Consider the following 22,294-nt stretch of genomic DNA (forward strand, 5'->3'; position numbering starts at 1 on the left):
CCTAGAGCAAGATGGACCTCTTTGTGGAAGGAGGCAGTTATATGATTTGGAGAAGAAAAGAAGAGGCCCTGTGGGGGGGGGGGGGGCAAAGAATCAGTCTTTGCCAACTAAGAGGTGGGAAAAAAGCAGGTATACAATTATAACATAATGTGACAACTGTATTAAAAGTGTGAAGTGCCAGAAGAAGAGAAACCGAGGGAGACTTTGGAGAAGTAATATTTGAGTTGGGTCTCAAAAGTTAAATAGGAGTTTTCCAGACAAAGGTGAACTGTGTAAATATTAAGGCAGAGGTATAAAGAATGCAGGCTTGGCTTGTGGGGAGGCAGGAAAGTAAGTAGCGGGAGGAGACAAGGCAGGATGGGGATGTTAGGGCAGGCCTTGACCTTACTAGGAAGAGGAAAGATAGTACCCTGTATGTAATTTATTACCTGTATAAACATTTATTAAGTACTTACTACAAAGCAGGAAATGTCCTCCAAGCTGAAGACACAATGGTAATAAGAGGCAGAACCTGTCTTCAGGTGGCTTATATGTTTGTGGAGAGACAGATATTAATTGAATGGTGTTCACGATGCTTGTGGGCCTATAACAAGGAGATCTGTCCCCAGGTAGGCTTCCCTAAAGAGTGATTTTGAGCAGAGAGCAGAAGGAACACAGGGAAAGGGGAGACCAGGGCTCCAACATGGGCAGAGGCCCCATGAGCAGAAGAATGGAGCTTTGAAAGAAAGCAATTAAACTGCCATCAGTGGAGTAAGAAAGAAGGAAAAAGTGGGACAAGTGGAGGCTGGAGAGGCTGCTACTCGAAGGATCCTGGCTTGTACCTGGAAGCCTTGGGGAAGTAGTGGGGAAGTGGTTCACAAGATTAGACCTGTGATTTTATTTTATTTTATTCATTTATTCTTGAGAGATACAGAGAGAGAGAGAGAGAGAGAGAGAGAGGCAGAGACACAGGCAGAGGAAAAAGCAGGCTCCATGCAGGGAGCCCAATGTGGGGAACGTGATCCTGGAATCACACCCTGAGCCAAAGGCAGATGCTCAACAGCTGAGCAACTCAGGCATCCCCAGACCTGTGATATTAAGGGATGACACTAACTGAAGTATAAACAGCAGGAGAGGCACTGGCCAGAGCAGATGCAAGGAAGCCAGCCAGGGAGCTGCTGTGAGTGCCCATGCCCAGGCATGCAGGGGAGGCTGGAGCAGGGATGTTGGTGGCAGAAGAGGAGGGGACTAGTTAAGGTATGAACATCAAAAGACATGGTCAATTAAAGGTTAACTGTGATCAGAAGTAGGCAGGAAAGAGAGTGCTTTTATACCAAGTTGACTTTCAAGGAGGAATACTTAGCACAGCTTTTCTTCCTAAAGAGTGAATAATGCAATGGTTCATTAGTATCACCCTGTCTACCTCTAGCAGTCGATTACACTATTTATCTCATTACAGAGAAGCCTAGCATTCATCCCCACAAGTGACTGATCACTGAAGGCTCCATGAGGCAAATACAGGCTTCTCCTAGTTTGTGTTTGGGCAGCTAAATAAACCAAGTCAAAGGCAAATGACAAACTCAGAAAGGACACTTAAAACCTATAAAACATACAAAGCATTCATATTCTTAAGAAGCTCTTACAAACAAATAAAAATATGAACATTAAAACTAAAAATATTACAGAGAAGTTGCTATGTGCAAGCATGTATATATCATCAGGATATGCACTGTAGCATTGTTTACCACAGTGAAAATATTAGATGCAAACTAAATGTTCTACCAATAAATCAGAGTATGGATATTTAATGGAATACTACACAGTCACTAAAAGTAGTGACAGGAACCCTGAATGGCCAAGACAATTTGAAAAACATTAAGAAGGTTCGAAGACTCACATCTCCTAATTTCAAAACTTATTATGAACCTATGGTAAGCAAAACAGTATGGTACTGGCATAAAGACAGACATATGGAACAATAAATAGATCAGAATAGAGAGCCTAGAAATAAACCCTCACATTTATACATACATACATACTTACTTACTTACTTACTTACTTACTTACTTATTTATTTATTTATTTATTTATTTATTTATTTATTTAATGTATTTATTTGACAGAGAGAGAAAGCACAAGCAGGGGGAATAGTAGGCAAAGGGAGAGGGAGAAGCAGATTCCCCACTGAGCAGGGAGCCTGCCACAGAGCTCGATCCCAGGACTCTGGGATCATGACTTGAGCCAAAAGCAGTTGCTTACCCGAATGAACCACCTAGACACCCCCAACCCTCACATTTATGATTAAAGACTTTTAATAAGGGAGCCAAGACCATTCAATGGGAGAAAGGACAGACTTTACCAACAAATGGTGCTGGAACAACTAAATATCCATATGCAAAAGAATGAAGTTGGACCCTTTCCTTGAAATTAGGATATATCAAATACCTAATTAAAAGGAGCTAAATCTATAAAACTCTTAAAAGCTTCATGACATTGGATTCAGTAATGATTTCTTAGATATAGCATCAAGTACAGGCAGCAAAATAATAGATGAATTGGCTACATCAAAACATAAAACGTTTGCACATCAAAGGACACTACTGAGAGTAAAAAGGCAACACACAATGGGAAAATATTTTCAGGTCAAATACTTGATAAGGAATTAATATCCAGAATATGTAAAAGAACTCTTACAACTCAAAAACAAAAAACAAATAATAAAAAATGAGCCAAGGACATAGACATTTCTCCAAAGAAGAAACACAAATGGCCAGTAAGCATATGAAAAAATGGCCAAAAATCACTACAAATGAGGGAAACACAAACTGAAATCACAGTAAGATACCACTTCACAACTTAACATAGCTACTATCAAAACAACAGAAAATAAGTATTGACAAGATTATGGAGAAACTGGGATCCATTCTTGGTGAGAATGTAAAATGGAATAGTCACTGGAAAACAGGATAGCACATTCTTCGAAAAAAAATAATTAAAATAAATATAACTGGTAATTACCAAATGATGCAGCAATTCCATTTCTAAGTATACACCTAAAGAACTGAAAGCAGGGACTCAAAAAAAAGCAGGGAAATGGAATATTTAGTACTTTTCACTCTGCAATAGAGGAAGCCAGGGGGAAGGCTAATTGAGAATCAGTACTCCCATGCCACCTGCATATCAGAAATGGAAGTTTGAGACCCTTCTCTGTTCCTTCTCCTTTGTACCAGTTAGAAATTGAGACCAGCCAAGTCTGCTGAGGTACAAAGGATACAAGCTCCTCTGGATTTTCTCAAGATTTGTCCTACAACTAATCGAAATACCAAAAAGCATCATCTAATATAATATTGTTTGGACTGAAAAATCCATTTGTTTGAAGCTTTCGGTTTGGGTTAAATTAATCTGTCGACCCACTTATCAGCTGTGCCCAGGTGAACACTGTAGATTAAGTATGGCTTCAAAGGGGTTACTTAACACAATTCTTCTTCTAAGGGGGTGCTGTATTAGCATTACCCAGTTTACGCCATCCAGTCCTGTACACTGAGGATTAAAATGAGGTTGACCTTATCTGTACCACAAAGAGTATTTATGAGACACTGATTTAAAGTTAAAAGAAAATTAAAATCACAACAATGACAGAGTATAAAGAACAGCAGGCTGGGAGTCAGAAGAGCTGTGTCTGGAGTCCAGTTCTGCCACTTGTCACCCAGGTATGCTTTTCTTCAACAGGTCACTGAATCTGTGTATCCGGCACTGGGCTATGTAGGGAAGAGTGGGGCGTGTGGGGTAAGACGGCAAATAAACAAGATCATCTCTGTCCTCAAAAAGATGATCTTTGATTTAGGTGAGCTCTTAATCTTGTAGCTCCTCAACATTATCACCTACAACTCAGACATCACCATTCTCAAAGTGTTGTTAGGAAATCGGGTGGGATAGTTCGACCTCAGTGCCCTTCTATTTGGGGCCAGATAACACCTTGCTGTGGGGGCTTTTCTGTGCATTGTAGGATATTTAGTGGCATCCTTGGCTTCTACTCTCTAGATGCCAGTAGTTACCAGGATGACAACCAAATGTCCCCTGAGGCACAATCACCCCCAGTTGAGATCCTCTGAAATATGGTGACATATATGAAAGCATTTAAAAAAGCATAGAACCCCAAATCAAGTCAGTATTAATGTAAATCAATTTGTAAGACTACTTGTTAAAAAAAAAAATCCTTTAAAGTATTCACAAGTTTCCTTAGGAATGTTTTATTTTCTATCTTTATATATTTTGCCTCCCATTAAAAGCCCTCCAGGGCTTTTTTGTTAATTTTCTCTACCCAAACAAAGCATCTTCATTAGAACTTGTTTTTAATGTATCACTGTACTAATATGACAAAGTCCAACAAAACTGCCATCTCCACCAAGCAGAAATTTTACCCAAAATCAAAGTACTCTGTGCCTACCTTTTAAGGTCAAGGGACTGGATCTTGTGAATTCTGTATTTGATGGCCTGTGTTGTTTACGAACTTCCAAGTACTCATTAACTCTTGAATCGATGGTTTCTTTTAACAGTAAACAGAGTTCCTAAAGTAAATTTAAAAATGAGATATATTCTCTATGTAATGCAATGCAAAAAGAGTCAACATCGTGCATATTAAAAAGTCAACACTAAACATTTCAATTTGTTTGCTTTTTTACTTAGCTGTGAAAGCTGAAAAGAATGCTATCTGTGTTCCAGGGTAACATCCCACACGTAAGTTTGCTACTGAGCTTTGTTCAAAAATCATGACGTTGGCTTACTCTGTGAACTGAGAAATTCATTTAATTTCCCTCTGCCTCAGTTTCACATTTCTAAAAGAAAGACAAAAACAGTGAAGTGCCCTGTGTGGCCATGCAAGACTGAGGATGGCAGTGGACGGTTGTTATGTGGGAGTACCAGGTACGGTGCTATTAGCTCTTCCAATTTGTTCAAGAGGAGCCAGCCACAGTGATTTCTATGTGAATATTTCCCATTTTTCAAACTTGGTTTAAATCTTTTTTATCCTAAACACTACTATTCCTTAGTTTCTGGCCTCAGATTTAGAAATCTATTGAAAAAGGAACAGCACTAAGTGATGGGCTGGAAAGAACTGGGAATCAGTAATGTGATTTTCTTCCATGTTCTTGCTGACCATACTCTATATGCCCATTTCCTTTTGTAAAAACTGCACTATATCTGCCAGTTAATGGTGAAAATAATTTAACTTCTCATATTTCTCTAAAGTAGATTAATATTTATTAGACAACAGAAACAGATGGTTTTAATTCAACATCAACATACCACATCACTAGCAAATTTCTGGAGCTATTGTTTGATGAATCAGTGTTACTTATGAAAAGAAAAACAAAACTCTCAAAGTCCACCACACAACAGGAAAGAAACTGTCCATCAGAGACATGTAGCCAAGGTAGGGAAAGGAAAAAACATGGCACACCAATTGAAATTCCTTAGCTTAGATTAAGAACTGGTGTGTAAGGACTGGTCATTCTGGTCCGAGTCCCAGACTGCAGAAGGCTCAGAGTTGCCAAGGTCAACTCAAACCTGTTTCACTGGTTTATTCAATACCATCTCAGGTTGATCTCTTAGAATCTTCATAAATTAAAACAAGAGCAAAATTTTAAGCAGCTCTGAGGGACAATGATAGCTAAATTTCTCTTTTATTGCAAATACGTACACTCTTTGGCAGCACCAAAAATACCTGATTTAATTCACAAATGCGATCTTCTACATAAAATGTAAACACTGGTCTCTTCTCTCTTGCTCTCATTTTGCAGCCCAAAGATGCAGTGCCTTGTGGACTACAGAGATATCCATTTACAGTTGAGCGTTTTGGCATTGTTCACACAACAGAAAGGCAGCTTTGCCTCATACTGTTGTTTTAACAAAGAATTTTGCTTCACATGCAGGGTTCAACTATGACTGAGCTAGAAAATATGTGAAAGACATACATGGAAACAAAGATTGTTAAAATTTGGCTATAAATACCCTATAAGGCTAGAACTAAAAATAGTATGACAAAAATAAAACAAAGGCCCATACAACACAAACTTTCTCCCTATAGTTACGGGGCTTTCCTTCCATGAGTCAGGTTTGACGAATGGAAGGTAGACCATGGGTGATGTGGTCAAGATACCCTAGTAACTGACCACAGCACACTTAGCAAAGCATTCTTTTCAGAACCAGAGCAGTGCAAGAAAAGACAAATTCCCAGTTATAGTGGAGAGGCAGATAAGAAGACCAAGCTGAATCAATGAGCAAAAAGACATAGATATATATGGTATTTCTAGGCTAATGGGGCTCACACTTGCTTCCTCAAGTTTACAAATGAAACAGTTCAAGTTTGTCTGTTTGGGTACAAAGACTACTCGTGCTGGACTCAAAATAAACCTGGGTTTAATACATGCAATTAGTTCCTTTTTCTGAAAAGGAACTGGACATTCTTGAGACTTTCACTATATAAAGTGATGGCTAAAATGTAATCAAATTGATTGCTCATGAAATCCCACTCATGAAAAGATCTAATATTAAAAAAATATGAAAGCACTGAAACACTGAATACAGACTAGAGTCATATCCTTTCCTTGACTAACTTTTTTCCTCTCTCTCTCTCTCTCTCTCAGAGCAATTTTAATGTCAGTGAACAAACTTTAAAGGAACAATTTGAAGTATAAGCAGCAAACCATCTGCTTTTGCTTTGAGAGGGAAGCTTGGCTCGCTGGCATAACCTGCCCTCTTGAAGCTAACACTGCAGCCAAGCTCTGCAGGTCCAATCGTGCACTGAGCACCTTTGCTAAGTCATGCCTTGCTGCTGGGACGTAGTACTAGGTGGAGCAGCAATAGCTATGTGTGGCACCCTGGAAAAATCTAGCTTCATGCTTTGGCTAGGAGGTGAATCACATATTCCTAGCCTTATTTTAAAGCCTTCCAAATCGACTGACTCTTGGCAAAACTGACTACATACCAACAAGAAAGGGCTAAGGCTGAGGTGGTGAAGTTGGGAGAGAACAGAGAAGAAGGTGGGCCCAAAACAGTGGATTCCAGAATGCTGTTCCTGTCAGTCAAGTCAGAAGACTTTTGGGGTGAGGTCCCCACAGGTGAGCATTAGTCACTTTGGGGAAACCAAGTATTGGTAAGCCAAAGCTGGAATTCCCTGGAGTCGAGTTGTACTAGGAGAGGCTGGCTTACCAAATAATAAGTCCTGAGGAGGAAAATCCATTTATTAACCTGAACAACAAATCCCATTACACCAAATCTTGTGCCTGCCTTCCCCTAGCTGTAGGCCACCAGATATCCTCTACATACTGCCTAACCATGTCATGATTATATTATTACTTTGTGACTGAAAATGTATTCCTTATAAATTTTCTTTGAGGGAGTTTTTTGTTTCCAATAATCTTCAAAAGTTAACTGAAAACAGTCACCACAGTAATGGTGGGGTTTTTTTCCTTTGTTTTGTTGCTACTATCACTAAATTCTTCTCCATACACTACCTTTCCATAAAACTTAACTTTATTTCTAACACTAAAAAGCTATTGTGATGAGAATCATGGAGGATACAAAGTGCTATAATACTCTGAAAATTCTGTGAAAGACAGTGCCTTGCTATGGTTCTCCCTGCTCTCTAGTACAAGGACATGCAGAAGGAAGCAGAACACGTGAGGAGAGCCAGATGCACTCTCCAGCCTTCTGGCACAGCAGCACTGGGGTGGGATCACGGAAACTGAGGGCTAGGAGTGACTCAGAGGCTGATGGTCCAACTCCTTCATCTGCAGATGAGGAGACTGAGGCCCAGGGAGGTCAAACACCATGTTCCCAGTCACATGACCATCCAGCTGTCTGCTTCCCAGATGGACCACAGTCCAAAAGAGGTACACTCAAAGACTCATGTTAATAAAAGTAGAGTAGGCGACAAAAGTGTGGACGATGAGAATTTAAGAATTAAATAAGAATTTGACTTCAGGGATCCCTGGGTGGCGCAGCGGTTTGGCGCCTGCCTTTGGCCCAGGGCGCGATCCTGGAGACCCGGGATCGAATCCCACATCGGGCTCCCGGTGCATGGAGCCTGCTTCTCCCTCTGCCTGTGTCTCTGCCTCTCTCTCTCTCTCTGTGACTATCATGAATAAATAAATAAAATCTTTAAAAAAAAAAAAAAAAAAAAAGAATTTGACTTCAAAGTGTGAAAGATTAGCTTTGCATTCACCCCATGCCTGTTTCAGGGGCTCAGTCTGTCCTTTACAACTGGTTAGATTAAAATCCCTGCTTGCCTAGAACCCCCACGTTAATGTCTTCTTCTGTTTTAACTATAAAGAGCCCATTCCCCAACAACAAAGTGGTAGAAAATGTCTGATTTAAATAAATAATATAGTTTATGAAATATATAGATGTGTCACTTTCTCAGGGAAAAAAAAAGTGGATGTCTGTGATCAGGAATATAACAACTGTTTCCTGAAGGTTAAATATCATTCAATATTTTTTGCTCACTAATGAAAATGAAAGCTGGAAAGAGTTAATATTTCTTCGAGCAGCAGCCACTTGCATTTAAAAAGTGAAAAGGTTTGTGATACCTCTTTCTTATGTTCAGAAAACCAGCTGGTATCTCTGTTTGAACCTTGAGGCAATACGTGAAGATCCACCAGGACAGCAAAATTCCCACACTAAAAAGACATTAATGGCAGAGTTAGCTCACACCCAGCAAACAATGAAAGAAAATCTCACAAATTCCTATGTGGTTGCTCATGATGAAATGGCAACAAAGTTCCCTAGTGGACAGAAAACTTCATATGGGGCAGGGCTACAGGTCATAAGCCTACTAGTTTTTGCAAGTTTAATATTTACAGTAGAAAAGCTAAGGAGAAATATAATTTTCACCATGATAGTAAAGACAAAATATCTATCTCTGGGCCACACCTTTAAGGGGGATGTTCAAGACATTCAGTGACAGCTGGAAGACTATCAGACATTGAAAGAAGTTAAATGGGTCAGTCCTGGGTAGGCTCCAGAAAAGAAGGGTTCCATGGATAGTCAGGGGAATTCTTTCTTCTAGGTAGGCAACAACAGATATAAGCTACTGCATTTTTAGACAGACAAAAGGAATGGCTGTGACAGCACATCTTAGAATAGAAATGGAAGTGAGGACAAATGAAAAAGAAACAAGGAGAGGAAGCTAGATGCTAAATTACAGTTAACAAAACTAGTAACTTGGTTTCATTAAAATATGCTATAAAGTTGTACAAATCTTGCTTCCTGCCCCTGTACAACAGGGTAGCCAATAACCATGTGTGGCTACTAAGCACATGGAATGTGGCTACTATGATTGAGAAGCTGAATTTTAAACTGCATTTAACTTTAATTTAATTTAAACAGTATGTGACACAGCCACTCTGTGGCACAACTATAGATCCTGTAAAATGTGGTAGCCTTATAAATCCTCACACCTTATGAGTAAAGTAATTTCTGAAGATATATAAATAACTGGATGGGCTAACTCAGAAAGGAATAGAAGACCAAGACTGCAGGTTGGGGATGATCCCAGAGGCCCAAAGGGTCAGTGACAGCCTATAGGAAAATGTCACTTCTGTACCTCTCTGGCTAAATAGTTTTTTTTTTCTTTAAGATTCTGTGCTATATTTCAATGATGAAAGGAAAGTAGTTTCAACTAATGATCTGAGAATACCAAATATAAATATGGAAAGAAAATAAAACATGACATTTATATCACACCATACACAAAAATTAATTTGAGATGGATGAGAGACCTACACATAAAAACCAAAGCTATCTTGCCAAACTTAGGGTAGAAAAACTTTCTTAGGACCCAGAAAGCACCAAAGACAGCCAAAAAAAATTTTTTAATTGAACTGTCAAAATTTAAAACTTTTGCTCATTAAAAGACACCATTAATAAAATCGATATGTATGTCACATGCTAAGAGAAAATATTCATAAATTCATTTATCTGATATAAAGGACTAGCATCCAAAATAAAGAATTCCTACCAGTTGATATTAAAAAAACAAACAACCCAAGCTTGAATAGATACTTCACAAGATAAACAGCCAGTAACACATGAAAAAGTATTCAACATCAGTCACTGGGCAAATGCAAATTAAAACCACCAACTATACATACCTACCAGAATGACTAAAATAAAAAAGACTGACACACCAATGTTGGTAAGGATGTGGAGCAACCCAAACTTTTATACATTGCTAGTGGAAATGCAAAATGGTTTGACCACTTTGGCAAATGGTCAGTTTCCTACAGTTAAACACACAATTTAATTTACTAAGCCAACAATGCCACCTTCCGTATTTACCAAGAGAGATAAAACATATGAACAGAAAGACTTGTATGCAAATGTTTGTAGAAGTTTTATTCATAACAGCTAAGACAGAAGACAACCTAAATCTATCAACAGGAGAATAAACAAAGTGTGGTACATTGATTCAGTGGAATGCTCCTCACAAAACTACTCATACACTCAACAGGGACTAATTTCCACCTTATGTTGAGCAAAAGAAGCCAGGCTAAAAGAATACATGTTGTATGATTCCACTTATTTCACGTTCTAGAACAGCAAAACTAAATCTGTGATCAAAGCAATCAGACAGCGATTACTTAGGGAGGAACTGATTAAGAACAGGGACAGAGGAACTCTGTGTGGTGATGGGAATGTTCTGTATCTTGGTGGGGTATATGCTGAAGATCAGTTCACTTCAGTGTATATAAATTATACATCACTAATAAATAATTTTTAAAGGCTGTGTTTGTGTAAAAGCACATGTATATTTACTGACATATATAAAATGTATTGTGTCTCTGAAAATGTATGGGTATTTTGGGGAAGACCAAAGTGAAGTTCACTAGGTAAAAAAATCATGAAATATGATGAAAGAGAGTTTCCTATAATGTCAAACAGTACAATGTGACCTACTGAAGTGCAGTATACTGTGTTATAATCAGTACTTTATTTTAAAGAGAATCAAAAGTAGTTATTTGAATAGAATAAAAAATATCAATGTGTCACATTGTAAGGTCAAGTCTTGTTTTGTGAAACTTATACATGAGTATAATGAGTTATGATGAAAAGCCTATTTCTTACTGTGGACTTGAAGTAAAAACTGTTTGAAAATTATACTCAAGCATACAGTTATTTTATGCTTCTTCACAATGCTAATAACAGATTTAACCTTTAAGGAGTATGCTGCCACCAGGTGGAGGTCATATGCCACAACTACATGATCTTAGCCGGGGTTATTAACCTTTTGTGTGCCATGGATCTCTTTGGGCAGCTGTGCAGTTGATGAAATCTGCTCAGAATGTTTAAAAATGTATGAAACACAATGCGCAGGACTAAAGATAAAACCAACTTGACTGAAGTACAATTATCGAAATTAAAAAAATTTTTGCGTGTGATTTAGTAATGGATGTACTCGTTTATTAAGGCACTGGCTCTTCTTACACAGTGGTAGATCTAATAACTACCATAATTTCAAAGTAGTGGTAAGCACAGATGATATCTTCAGATATGTGCCACAATTATAATATGAAAAGAGCTATAATTCTAAAGGTGACATATACTGTAAATACCACTGTGTTTTAAATACTTAACTTATGGGGCACCTAGGTGGCACTCGAGTCTTGGTCATGGTCTCAGGGTCATGAGATCACCTCCCTGGTTGGGCTCCATGCTCAGCATGGAGTCTGCCTGAGATTCTCTCTCTCCCTTTCCTGTACCCCCAGCTCCTGCATGCTGCACACTCTCTCTAAAGTAAATATATCTTTAAAATAAATAAACACTTATAATAAAAAAAATTGATTAGAATTTGGTTTAAATAAAGATGTAATCTTTGTTCCAATCCAAGCTCACTGATCCTCTGAATTCTATCCCAGACCTGTGGAGGCTCCACAGATGGCAGAACAAGAGCCTCTCAAAGCAATGGGAGCAAAGCTTTACACACATCCTACTGAGTTCCCTACAAGTGTTTCATCTTGACTCCTCAAACCAAGTTCTCTACTATTCCTTCTTCATTAGCAAAAATATCTTTTAAAATAGTTTTTTTTAAGTGATACTTGAACATTCTGAATTGATACTATATAATAGCTTTCTAAAGAATTAAATAGCAATTTGATATTTTCTCATCATTTCGTAACTTTGATCACAAATAACCTAGTGTAAGTTTGATTATAAACAGACTGATTAGAATGTCTTTTCTTTTCCTTTTTTTTTTTTTTTTTTAATAAACCATGGAATCTTACTCTGGTGTTCAAACTTTCCTGGGATTTCAGCCAGACTCTGCCACCGGGCACGCGTGCAGTGCCCTCCCCCACCCCCCGCCGCCCAGCAGCGTTCTCCTTTTGCAGCCAGCAGTTCTGAATTATCCAGCAAGAGCTCTCTCAAACTCCCACACTAAGCACAAGTATTTTGCCTTTCAAAAGTTCCCTGCTCTCAAAGCTTTGTTGCTTAGCTCCTATGAGTGAAGAGACATAGGGGCTCTTAACTGCTGCCAGAAGCATAGCCTTCACTTTCCTTAATTAGGAGGAGGTCATTTCATCTCTCAACAGATAAACTCTCCAGCTCTCTTCAGAAAGGAGGAACACGCTAACCATCACTTCTTTCTTAGGCCAGAGCTGCTCATTTTAGACAGGCCAAGTTATATCTTTAGTAGACCAAAGGTTACTAGAAAAAGCTTTGCATCCATGCCCTGGGTTGTGAGTCAACAGACCAGGGTCTGATCCACCATCTAGCTCCCTCCACCCAGAGATTTCAGCCAAAAGCCTGGGAGTCAACTCTTACTCCTCCTTTTCCCTAACCCTCCACCATTAGTCATCAAGTTTTGTCGATTTTACTTCTAAAAGAGCTAAACACACCCCCATCTCTTATTCTGCAGCTCATATCACCTCCCACTTGGAATATGACGGCTACTTCTCCTTGTGTCTCATGAACTTTCAATGCCCCTATCAGAGCAATTTCTAACATACGGACTGTTTCTGCCCTCCGCTTTTTTTTTTAGGATTTTATTTATTTATTCATGGGAGACACAGAGGAAGAGAGGCAAAGACATAGACAGAGGGAGAAGGAGGCTCCCTATAGGGAGCCCGATGCGGGCTCGATCCCAGGACCCTGGGATCACAACCTGAGCCAAAGACAGATGTTCAACCACTGAACCACTCAGGTGCCCCTCAGCCCTCTGCTTCTAATGCACCTCAATGCTCCTGTGTTTAGTGAATTTTTATGCGTTCTCGAACCCTAGCAAGGGCATGGACATCCCTGTGGAGCTTTTCTGAACAGTCTGTCACTTCCTTCTCTGGATCAGGCATATGTTACACACCCTTATTTATTCCTGCACTAATGGCTGGTATATGTATGGGTAGCCCCTGCTAGGTTTTTAGCTCCTTGGTACAGACAGACAAGGTCCCAATCTCATTCGACTCTACACTGCAGCAATTAACACAGGACCAGCTCACAATAAGTGCTTAATATTGTGTGTATTTGTGTGTGTGTGTAGATAGTTTTAATCTTCAGCGTGACCATCCTGGCCTTGCCCTCCAGCATCCGGGCCACCACTGCTTTGAATAATCTTTCTCAAGGAGAAGGAAACAAGGCAAATGCTTAACATTTAATAGAAGGAAGAAAGGAATGAATGAAAAAGACAAGATAAATTGGGCTCTGAATTTTGGGCAAACCACAGCCTTATGTACAAAGGGAGGGCACTGAGCCTATGTCGGGGACAAGGTGTATGACTTCTCAGCTCAGTCCTGAGGAAGAAGGCAAGAGGTAGAGAAAGAAAAACAAATGGCATCCACACAGGGAAAAAGGCCTGAATAGATTGGCATGCTCTGGGGATGAAAAAAAGAGTCTAATAAGCAGAAACAGAGCAATGTTGGCAGATGAGGCCAACAGGGCAGGTCAAGGGGGAACCAGAAGACCTGTAGGCTGCAGAGCTCTCTCAGGTAGGTGTGGCACACATGAGCTGGCAGGGAGAAATCATGGAACCATGAAGAATGGGTTTAGAGCCACCCCAAAAGCCCAACTAAGAGACAATGGACGTTGATGGGTGAAGATTTGAGAGAAACTCAAGAGAAAGAAGATGTGGTTGGGTGTAGGAGGAGGAAGAACAAAGATGATGTCCTACGCATGTGAGTAGTTTCAACCATGCCCGTGGGTCTGTCCACAGGCAGCTTGTCCAGATGGATCTGCTCTGTCACTGGCATTTTATACTCACCTGTAATCAAGGATTTAAGGCAAGCTGGGTTAACAAGGCAAAGATTAAAAATAGAGGAAATAAGAAAAACAAAGGTCGAAACATAAAATGAAGCCGATGGTAGGTCTGCACAAAATTCCCACCACTGTCAGAGGTCTCTGCAATACTTGGCTCTGAGTTTGCTAGTTTCCAATGTCAAAAAACAAAAGCCAGAGTCCAAAAGATGAGAATGAATCAGTACTGAGGATAAGTCAATATTCCTTTTTTTTTTTTTTAATTTTATTTATTTATTTATTTATGATAGAGAGAGAGAGAGAGGCACAGACACAGGCAGAGGGAGAAGCAGGCTCCATGCACCGGGAGCCCGATGTGGGATTCGATCCCGGGTCTCCAGGATTGTGCCCTGGGCCAAAGGCAGGCGCCAAACCGCTGCGCCACCCAGGGATCCCAATATTCCTTTTTTTTTTGACTGTTTATAAACATTTGGAATTTTATTAAAAAAAAAAAATCACAACCATGAACATTGTTACAGTTAGAGGCCCTCTTGGTTCTCCACAATGATACTGAGCATGCTCACAAGGGGTTCCCATTGTTTAGTCTTTAAACAACCATCTTTAAAAGAAGGAAAAAAAAACTCGGCACACTACCATTTAACTTGTTTTAATGTTTCTTCACAAATGGTGAAAAATACTAAAGTACAGACAAGGAATAATCATAATGTTGTGGCCAACATTATAAATATGGAATTATAAATTTAAAACATTTTCTGGTTTAAAAAATAAATCTGGTAGTCAATGCAACTCTGCGGGGTCTCTGCATCTAGCAGGGCTGGTCTCTGCGCTCCTGACGGTGCTCGCCTTTATCCATTTTTCCAGGTCCTCCACGCCCGCCTCTTCTTCCTCCCATCTGTTCCATCAAAGGTCCAGGGGGCCCACAAGGACCGCCTCGTTTTCCTCCGCCAAAGCCACCTCGGTCCATGCCCCGGCCACCACAGAAGCCCCCTCTGTCTCCACCGCGGCCACCTCTGAACATCCCACCGGGACCACCGCGGTCCATGAGGCCACCTCTTCCTCCCCGCATGCCACTAGGGCCGCCTCTGCCACGGTCACCGCCCGGGGGCGGGAAGGGTGGTGGAAGGAAGCCTTCAGGCTTCGGGGCCTTACACTGGTTGCATTCTGTTCTCCAGGCGAAGTTCTGGTTTCCACACCCCGGATTGGGGCACTGCCAGTCCCCAGCTCGGTGCTGGACGTTTCCTTCTCCAGATGGGTTCCCTCGGGAACCCCGGGGTCCTCTAGGGGGAAAGCCACCTCTGTCTCCTCCACGGCCTCCCATGCGACCCATGGGGCCCCCAGGACCTCCTGGGCCCCCTGGACCTCCACGGAGTGGCGGTGGCATCCCTCTGCCCTCACGGGGAGGCATACCACCCCGCATGCTGTTCATTGGAGGTTTCTTCCGAGCAAGAGAAACCTTAACTTTGCTTCCTTGAAAATCTTTCCCATCAAACCACTCCACAGCAGCCTTGGCAGTTGGTGGGTCTTCATAGGATACTGTAGCATCACCTTTGGGCTTTCCTGTTTCCTTGTCCAAGTAGATATGGATCATGGGTTGTCCGGTTCTCTTGTTCATCTTAACAACTCCACACTGCTTAAAGAAGTCAGCCAGATCATCTAGAGTCACATTGTCATTTAAGCCTTGCACATAAATTGCACTGTTGTCAGAGTCTTCATCTGGATCTACAGGTGGGCCTAGATCAAGATCTGGTCCTTCATCCATGGGTCCACCAGGCTTATTGAAGCCACCTTGCTCTCCAGCACCCATTCCACCGCGTCCTCCTCCCCGCCCACCTCTGCTCATGCCTCCACGATCAAATCCCCCTCTTCCCCTGCCCTGGTTATCAGGGCCACTCATGCTCTGGTTCTCTCCTGGTCCGGAAAATCCTCCAGACTCCTGCCCATAAACACCCATGCTACTGGGGTGGTCCTGTCGGAATGAACTCTGCTGCCCGTAGCTGCTGCTCTGTTGGCTATATTGACTTGGATCCTGGCTGTAGGATCCAGTTTGGGGGGGATAACTAGTGGGCGGCTGCTGCCCATAGCTGCTTTGTTGACCATAGCTACTCTGCTGTCCATAGCTGCTCGGCTGCCCATAGGTATTCTGCTGAGAGTAACTGCTCTGATCATAACTAGTCGGCTGTGTAGAGGAGTAGCCGGTAGGAGGATAAGATGGTGGTACTGTAACTGGCTGCATGGGGTAGCTCCCAGGTACCTGGGGATAACTGTAGTTACTATGTCCATATCCTAGGCTGGGCTGGTTGTAACCCCCTGTGCTAGATTGAGGTTGACTAGTCTCAGCGGGTTTGTTACCATCCTGTGGTCTTGCAGGTGCGGTGGCTGCTGGCTGCTGCCCATAGGCTGGGTAAGCAGGCTGAGTGCCATATGCAGACTGAGCTGCATAGGAGGCCTGGGTGGTAGTGACCGTAGCAGTGGTGGTATCATAAGCACCAGTGCGATACCCCTGGACAGGCTGACTGTATGCCTGGGGGGCAGTTGGAGTAGTATAAGCAGCGGGAGGCTGTCCATAAGAAGTTGCATAGGCGGTCTGCCCATAGGTCGCAGTGGTCTGAGCCTGGGTACAGCTGACATCAGTGGGCTGTCCATAGGTTCCATAACTCTGCTGCCCATATGCTTGGGTGGTCTGTGCATATCCTTGAGTTGGTTGGGCGGTGTATACACTGTAGCCCTGCTGGGCTGCAGCTTGGCTGTAGATACTGTAATCCATGGACGCCATTTTCTCTCCTTCCCTCTCGTTCTCTCAACGTCCGTCTCCCTCTCGCTTTCCCTCTCGATAAGTCAATATTCCTAAATATTACATCTAGAAAGACATTTCTTTTGAATGTTTTCATGAGAAAACAAAAACAAAAAAACATGGTAATTCTCTTCTTGGAGTATCAACTTTACTAAAAGGTTTTAAGGAACATATTAAATATTTTCATATCAAAATAAAGTGCCTGTATGTTACAACATGAAATTTAAAAGTCATGTGGTTTTTAAAGAAAAAGCATAGTTTACAGAGTACCTATGTTCTAAGCATTGGGTTAATAAGCTTTACCGATAGTATTCAATTTAATCCTCACTACTAGCCTATAAAAGAACACAACTGTTACTCACATTTTATAGGTAAGGAAGAGGAATCTGAGAAAGTAAGGACTAGTTCCAATATTATACAGTCAGTTAAGTGACAGACCCAGGAATCAAATCCAAATCTGACTCTAAAAGCCCACTGCCATGCATTACTTTGAATAAAACATCCTCTCTGCAGAAGGCCACTGAGAACTTTCTTCCAGAAGCCATGTGGAGGCACAGTTAAGGCTGCCTAGCCTGAAACCCACCCCACTATAGCTATTCCCTCTAGGGTGGGCACTGATAGCCGTATCTATCCATTACTGCCAGGGGACTGAACCAAGGATTCCAAGCAGAGTCACTCAGCTCCCTTCCCTAAGCAGAATGACTCACTCTGTGCTAGAAGAGCACTAAAAGTTCAGATGCTGAAGTTGCCAAAGTGGGATGCCATCTTAGAATAAGAGGGCAATGTAATGGCAAGAGCCGCATTGCAGAAGGACTGGGGTGGGAGGGCCGGTTAGGGAGAAGGCAGGAGCAAAAAGAGAAGGGAAAGAATGCAGCAGAGCACTAGGGCAATAAATCATACTGAAGGTGAGGCAGTGGGGAGGGAGGGCAGGAACAATGGTCCCTGGACAGTAACAATCCTTACCCAGAGTTAAAGCAGAAGAAAAGTCAGCACAAATCTTTTGTTGATTTAACCCCCTTGGCCTGCTCCTTATTACAATACTCGCCCAAGGAATCCAAGCTTGGAGTTTACATTCAAGAAAAGCAAGCAGCGTACCTTTAGAATGGCATATACAATAAACCAGCAGGCAGGTAAGGGGAGGAGAGAATAAAGAGCCTTTCCATTGGGATATACTGTATCCTTAATCTAACTGGGAAAACTTAAGCATGAACAAATGGGCAATAATAACAGTTAAGATTCATTGAGCATAGAGTTTATGCCAGATACTGTGTGAAGCCCTGTCTGTACATTATTGCATCTGATTCTCATGACCCCAGAGAGTCATAAATGATTACCAGTCAGTGTTCTGGAAACACTGAGAAACTTAAGAGCTCTACTCTCTTTTACTTTTAGAAGATCCCTGGTGATCACGGCTAGGTTTTGTTTGGTGTGGTGCCTTGCCAACCTGGCAATCCTTGTCAGGCCAGGTAGAAGGAACACTATGATCTTAGTAACAGAATTAGGCACAGCCTGAATTCAAGAACACAGCACACAGAGAAGGCCTGAAGAAAGCCCTCTGATGACAAACAGAAGGGCCTAGTGCAGGAAATCCAAGATCACGAATCTCTTCTGATGAAGTCCCAGTTTCGGAGGGGTGAACTACCTCCCTTCTCGAGGTGTCAGTTTCCCTGTGTGTAAAATGAAGGGCCACAACTAAGATCTCCTTCAAGGTGCCTTCCGCTTTAAGATCCCACCTCCTGGTTGTATTTCCGTTTACAACCATTGTTTGGATTCTATTTGCACACATGTGCCCTGATGTATAGATTATGAAAGAGCCATGCTGAGTCTGGTGCATTGTCTCATCCTGCATCAGTTCACTATGGGCCACACAAGCGCAATAGGAAAAATCCTAGCAACCAATGAGTCTTTCCCCTGAGCATTCTCTGACATCCTTCAGGCAGGAATAAGCTCCTGTTTGCTGCCACAGCACTTTATTCATGATTCCGCTGTGGAATCACCACAGGCTGTAAACATATGGCTGCATACATCCACTTCCCATGGGCTGCCTTCTGTTCCCCTTGGGTGGTCACTGCCCCAAACTGGGCCTGGCACGGAAAGAACAGTGGAGAGTGTTAAATGAATTTGAAAAAAATACATCAATGATAAAAATTACTTTAAGTGTCTGCTTTATTCTCTGCCTAGGAGGGATTACCTCTCTCTTAACTGCACCCTGTCTTCAGAATAAGAAACACCAGAGAATCAATCTTACGGTTTACAACTAAGGTTGCCTCATTTATGAACATAATATTGTCACCCCAGAAAACAGGCAGTGATGCCCAGTCCTCCGTGCCATGCAATTATTTTACCACCTTCCAATCAGGCAGAACGATCTGCAAAACCCTGGTTGACCGTGTGAATTCAAACCCATTAAAGGGTTTGTGTGGGGGCTTCCTTGGTTGCTAATAGATGACTAGCCCTTTGAGCTCAAGTTTTACGGGCTGAAAGGGATGCAGGGGAGGAGGTGACCTGTCTCAAGTGAAAAGGAATCAGAAGAGGAGGGAGTTTCTCTCTCCTGATTGGTGTCTGTTATGGGGCCTCTGGCTACAGATCAGGGATGTATACTTTACCAGTCACTTGTTTGTTTTTCTTAACAGATTTACTGTTACAGTTGGGGAAGAAGCAAGTCAAAAAAGAATGAGAAAGAACACAGAAAAGCAGAGCTAATGGATTTGATGACAAGGAGGGAAAAACAATAAGGGACTGATAAGACAATTTATCTTTCGTAAATTGTCTCTGGTCCCCTCCTAAGAAAGAGTTGGGGGTTTTGGCTTAGAGTGCTCAGAAAGTGGCTCACAGTCTTTCTGGGTGAAATTTGGGAATGGAAGTAAAGCTCTGCTGGGAATAAAGCAAAGGGTAATTAAGGTGGTATATATTATAAAACGATGCTTAAATTGGACATACGCCATTGGCACCTTTAGGTAGCATTCGAGGCTAAATCACAGACTCAAACCCACCATCACAGGAAGAATACAGTTAGCAAAAAGCCCTCAGCCACTCCTTTGGAATGGTAAGGACTGACTTCACTTCTTTAGACACTTTCCCTGATGATTTTCCAGAACTTATTCTTTCAAAAGTAACCAGGAGGCAATGTATTCCTCAGAGGACTGGCCTGAGGTGTGTACGAAGCCTGTGCAGAAACGAGGAGCACAATGACTGGGGCCAGGACAGACCTGACTTTAAATCCCTGCCCTGAATCTCAATTCTCCCAGGCCAGGGGAAGTTCCAGCAATGCAATGGGGACAGCAATGAGAAAGACCTTATGGCGGTGTCTGAACATGAAATGTGGGCATGCAGGTGCAAAGCTGTAGCACAGCGCCAGCCATACCAAGAGTTCAATGGGTTGTTTTGGGGTTTCCCCCCACTCCAAAGGTAGAATTTGCCTCAAATTCCAGGGCATATTCAATGAACTCTGAACTGGCAGTTCCATAAGATTTACAAACAGGGCACAGGTTTCCATCTATTCCTACTAAGAGCTAATAAATGCCTCATAATTCCTTCATTCGGTTTTATTTGGGCTACACACTGCTTCTTAGAAGAACAACAGATGGCTTGTATCATGGCAGATTACAAAGCAAAAGTATGAATTCTCCTCTCGCATATTTACGCAACAGAGAACATGAAATGAAAAGATAATCTGAAATAAATTATTATGCATTTGTCTATAGGGAACGTGCCTTGAAAGCACTGTAAGTGGCTAGAAAGACAAGCAAGTTCATAGTTAGCAACATTCAGGCCATCGGGAGTGTGTTCAGGACCAATTACTGCCAACCACTTAGCAATTCGAAAATGGAATTTGATAAACAATAGGGGTTTGGTCCCTACAAATTCCCCTCACAATTTTATTTAGCATATGTGTTATCAAGAAACTTTGGAATGTGAGTTTGATTTTGAACTTTCTAAAAATTAACATCTTAGAAAATACTTTTTTCATATCCCTGAAGAATCTTGATGTTCTTCTGTGTCAAGAAGAATAAAAGCAGTGTAGCCTCTGAGTTAAAAGAAACTTGAGACCAATTATAAATGAATCAGAATGAAAAAAAGAAGGAAAAAGAGAAACTCTGTAAATATTCCTCTACTGATCAATGCCCAGAATTCGTGGATTGTTCTAAAGGGTCATCAGTCCTGGAGGGAAATTCCTTGAAAGAGGAAGAGACATACAGGATAGGCAGCACAATTTTCCAACTTCCTTAGTGTGGGGGACAGTTTTTGATGATACTCTGGTGAATCTGAGTGACTTAGAGGAATTCTGTTTATTTGGTTAACTGTAAAATAATTTTAGGAATCCTTCACATCAGTATGTTTTCTCTGGAATCCTCTCATCTACTTTCAGATATAATAATAGGACTTGCCAGGTAAAGTTACAAGGCACTCTCTGTTCAATCTAGGTGCCATTTCATTTTTTGTGGAGTATAAATATCGTGCACATATTTGTTGATTGATATGTTGATAAAGGGGGCTAAGTTGCTCTTCTAAACTAGGTCCGAGTAAGCAGTGCTTCCAACGCCAACTTAAAGAGGCAAAGATAAGGCTACATGTAACCTTTACAGGAGGGCAAAAAAAAAAAATGCAAGTATAGGGCTGCAAACCAAAACACAACCTCAGGGTGAGGACTTCCTGAGGCCTATGACATACAAAAAGCTTCCACTTCAGCACGGCTGCAGGGTTACCAGAGTTTCAGAGACCCAACCAAGTCACATGAAAGCCTCATCTCTGCTGTTAGCCATACTTATTCTCCTGGTTCTGCCAGCTCAGGATAGGAATCTGTGTGCACAATGCTGAGGATATTTACCCACTGGAGCCTAGAAAGAGAGCCCGGGCTCTCAAAGTACTAGGAGCATCAGCACCTCCTGGAGCTGGGACGCCTGGGTGGCTCAGTAGAGCATCTGCCTTTGGCTTGGGGCGTGATCCCAGGATCCAGGATGGAGTCCCGCACTGGGTTCCTGCAGGGAGCCTGCTTCTCCCCCTCTCTCTCTCTAATGAATAAATAAAATCTTCAAAAAAAAAAAAAAAAAAAAAAAAAAAAGAATCTCCTGGAGCTTGTCTGCTATACAAATTAAGACTTACCCAACTTTAGGGATACCTGCGTTTAACAAGTTTTCCAGGTGATTCTAGTACACAATCAAGTTTTAAGAACCACTGCTATAGGGCAGCCTGGGTGGCTCAGCGGTTTAGTGCTGCCTTCAGCCCAGGGCATGATCCTGGAGGCCCAGGATCAAGTCCCACATTGGGCTCCCTGCATGGAGC

General features: G+C 41.7%; 1 protein-coding gene and 1 pseudogene across 1 annotated transcript in view; both read right to left on the minus strand.

Annotated features, from left to right (window-relative positions):
* SLX4IP (SLX4 interacting protein) overlaps positions 1-22,294 on the minus strand; it is a 184,658-nt gene that overhangs the window by 60,351 nt on the left and 102,013 nt on the right. The window contains 2 exon segments of the mRNA XM_038571615.1: positions 4,427-4,547; positions 8,568-8,657. Of these exon segments, the coding sequence (XP_038427543.1) occupies positions 4,427-4,547; positions 8,568-8,657 (211 nt within the window).
* Positions 15,026-17,050, minus strand: LOC607391 (Ewing sarcoma breakpoint region 1 pseudogene; annotated as a pseudogene).

Source organism: Canis lupus, chromosome 24 (assembly GCF_011100685.1).
Source record: "Canis lupus familiaris isolate Mischka breed German Shepherd chromosome 24, alternate assembly UU_Cfam_GSD_1.0, whole genome shotgun sequence".
NCBI classification, from domain to species: domain Eukaryota; kingdom Metazoa; phylum Chordata; class Mammalia; order Carnivora; family Canidae; genus Canis; species Canis lupus.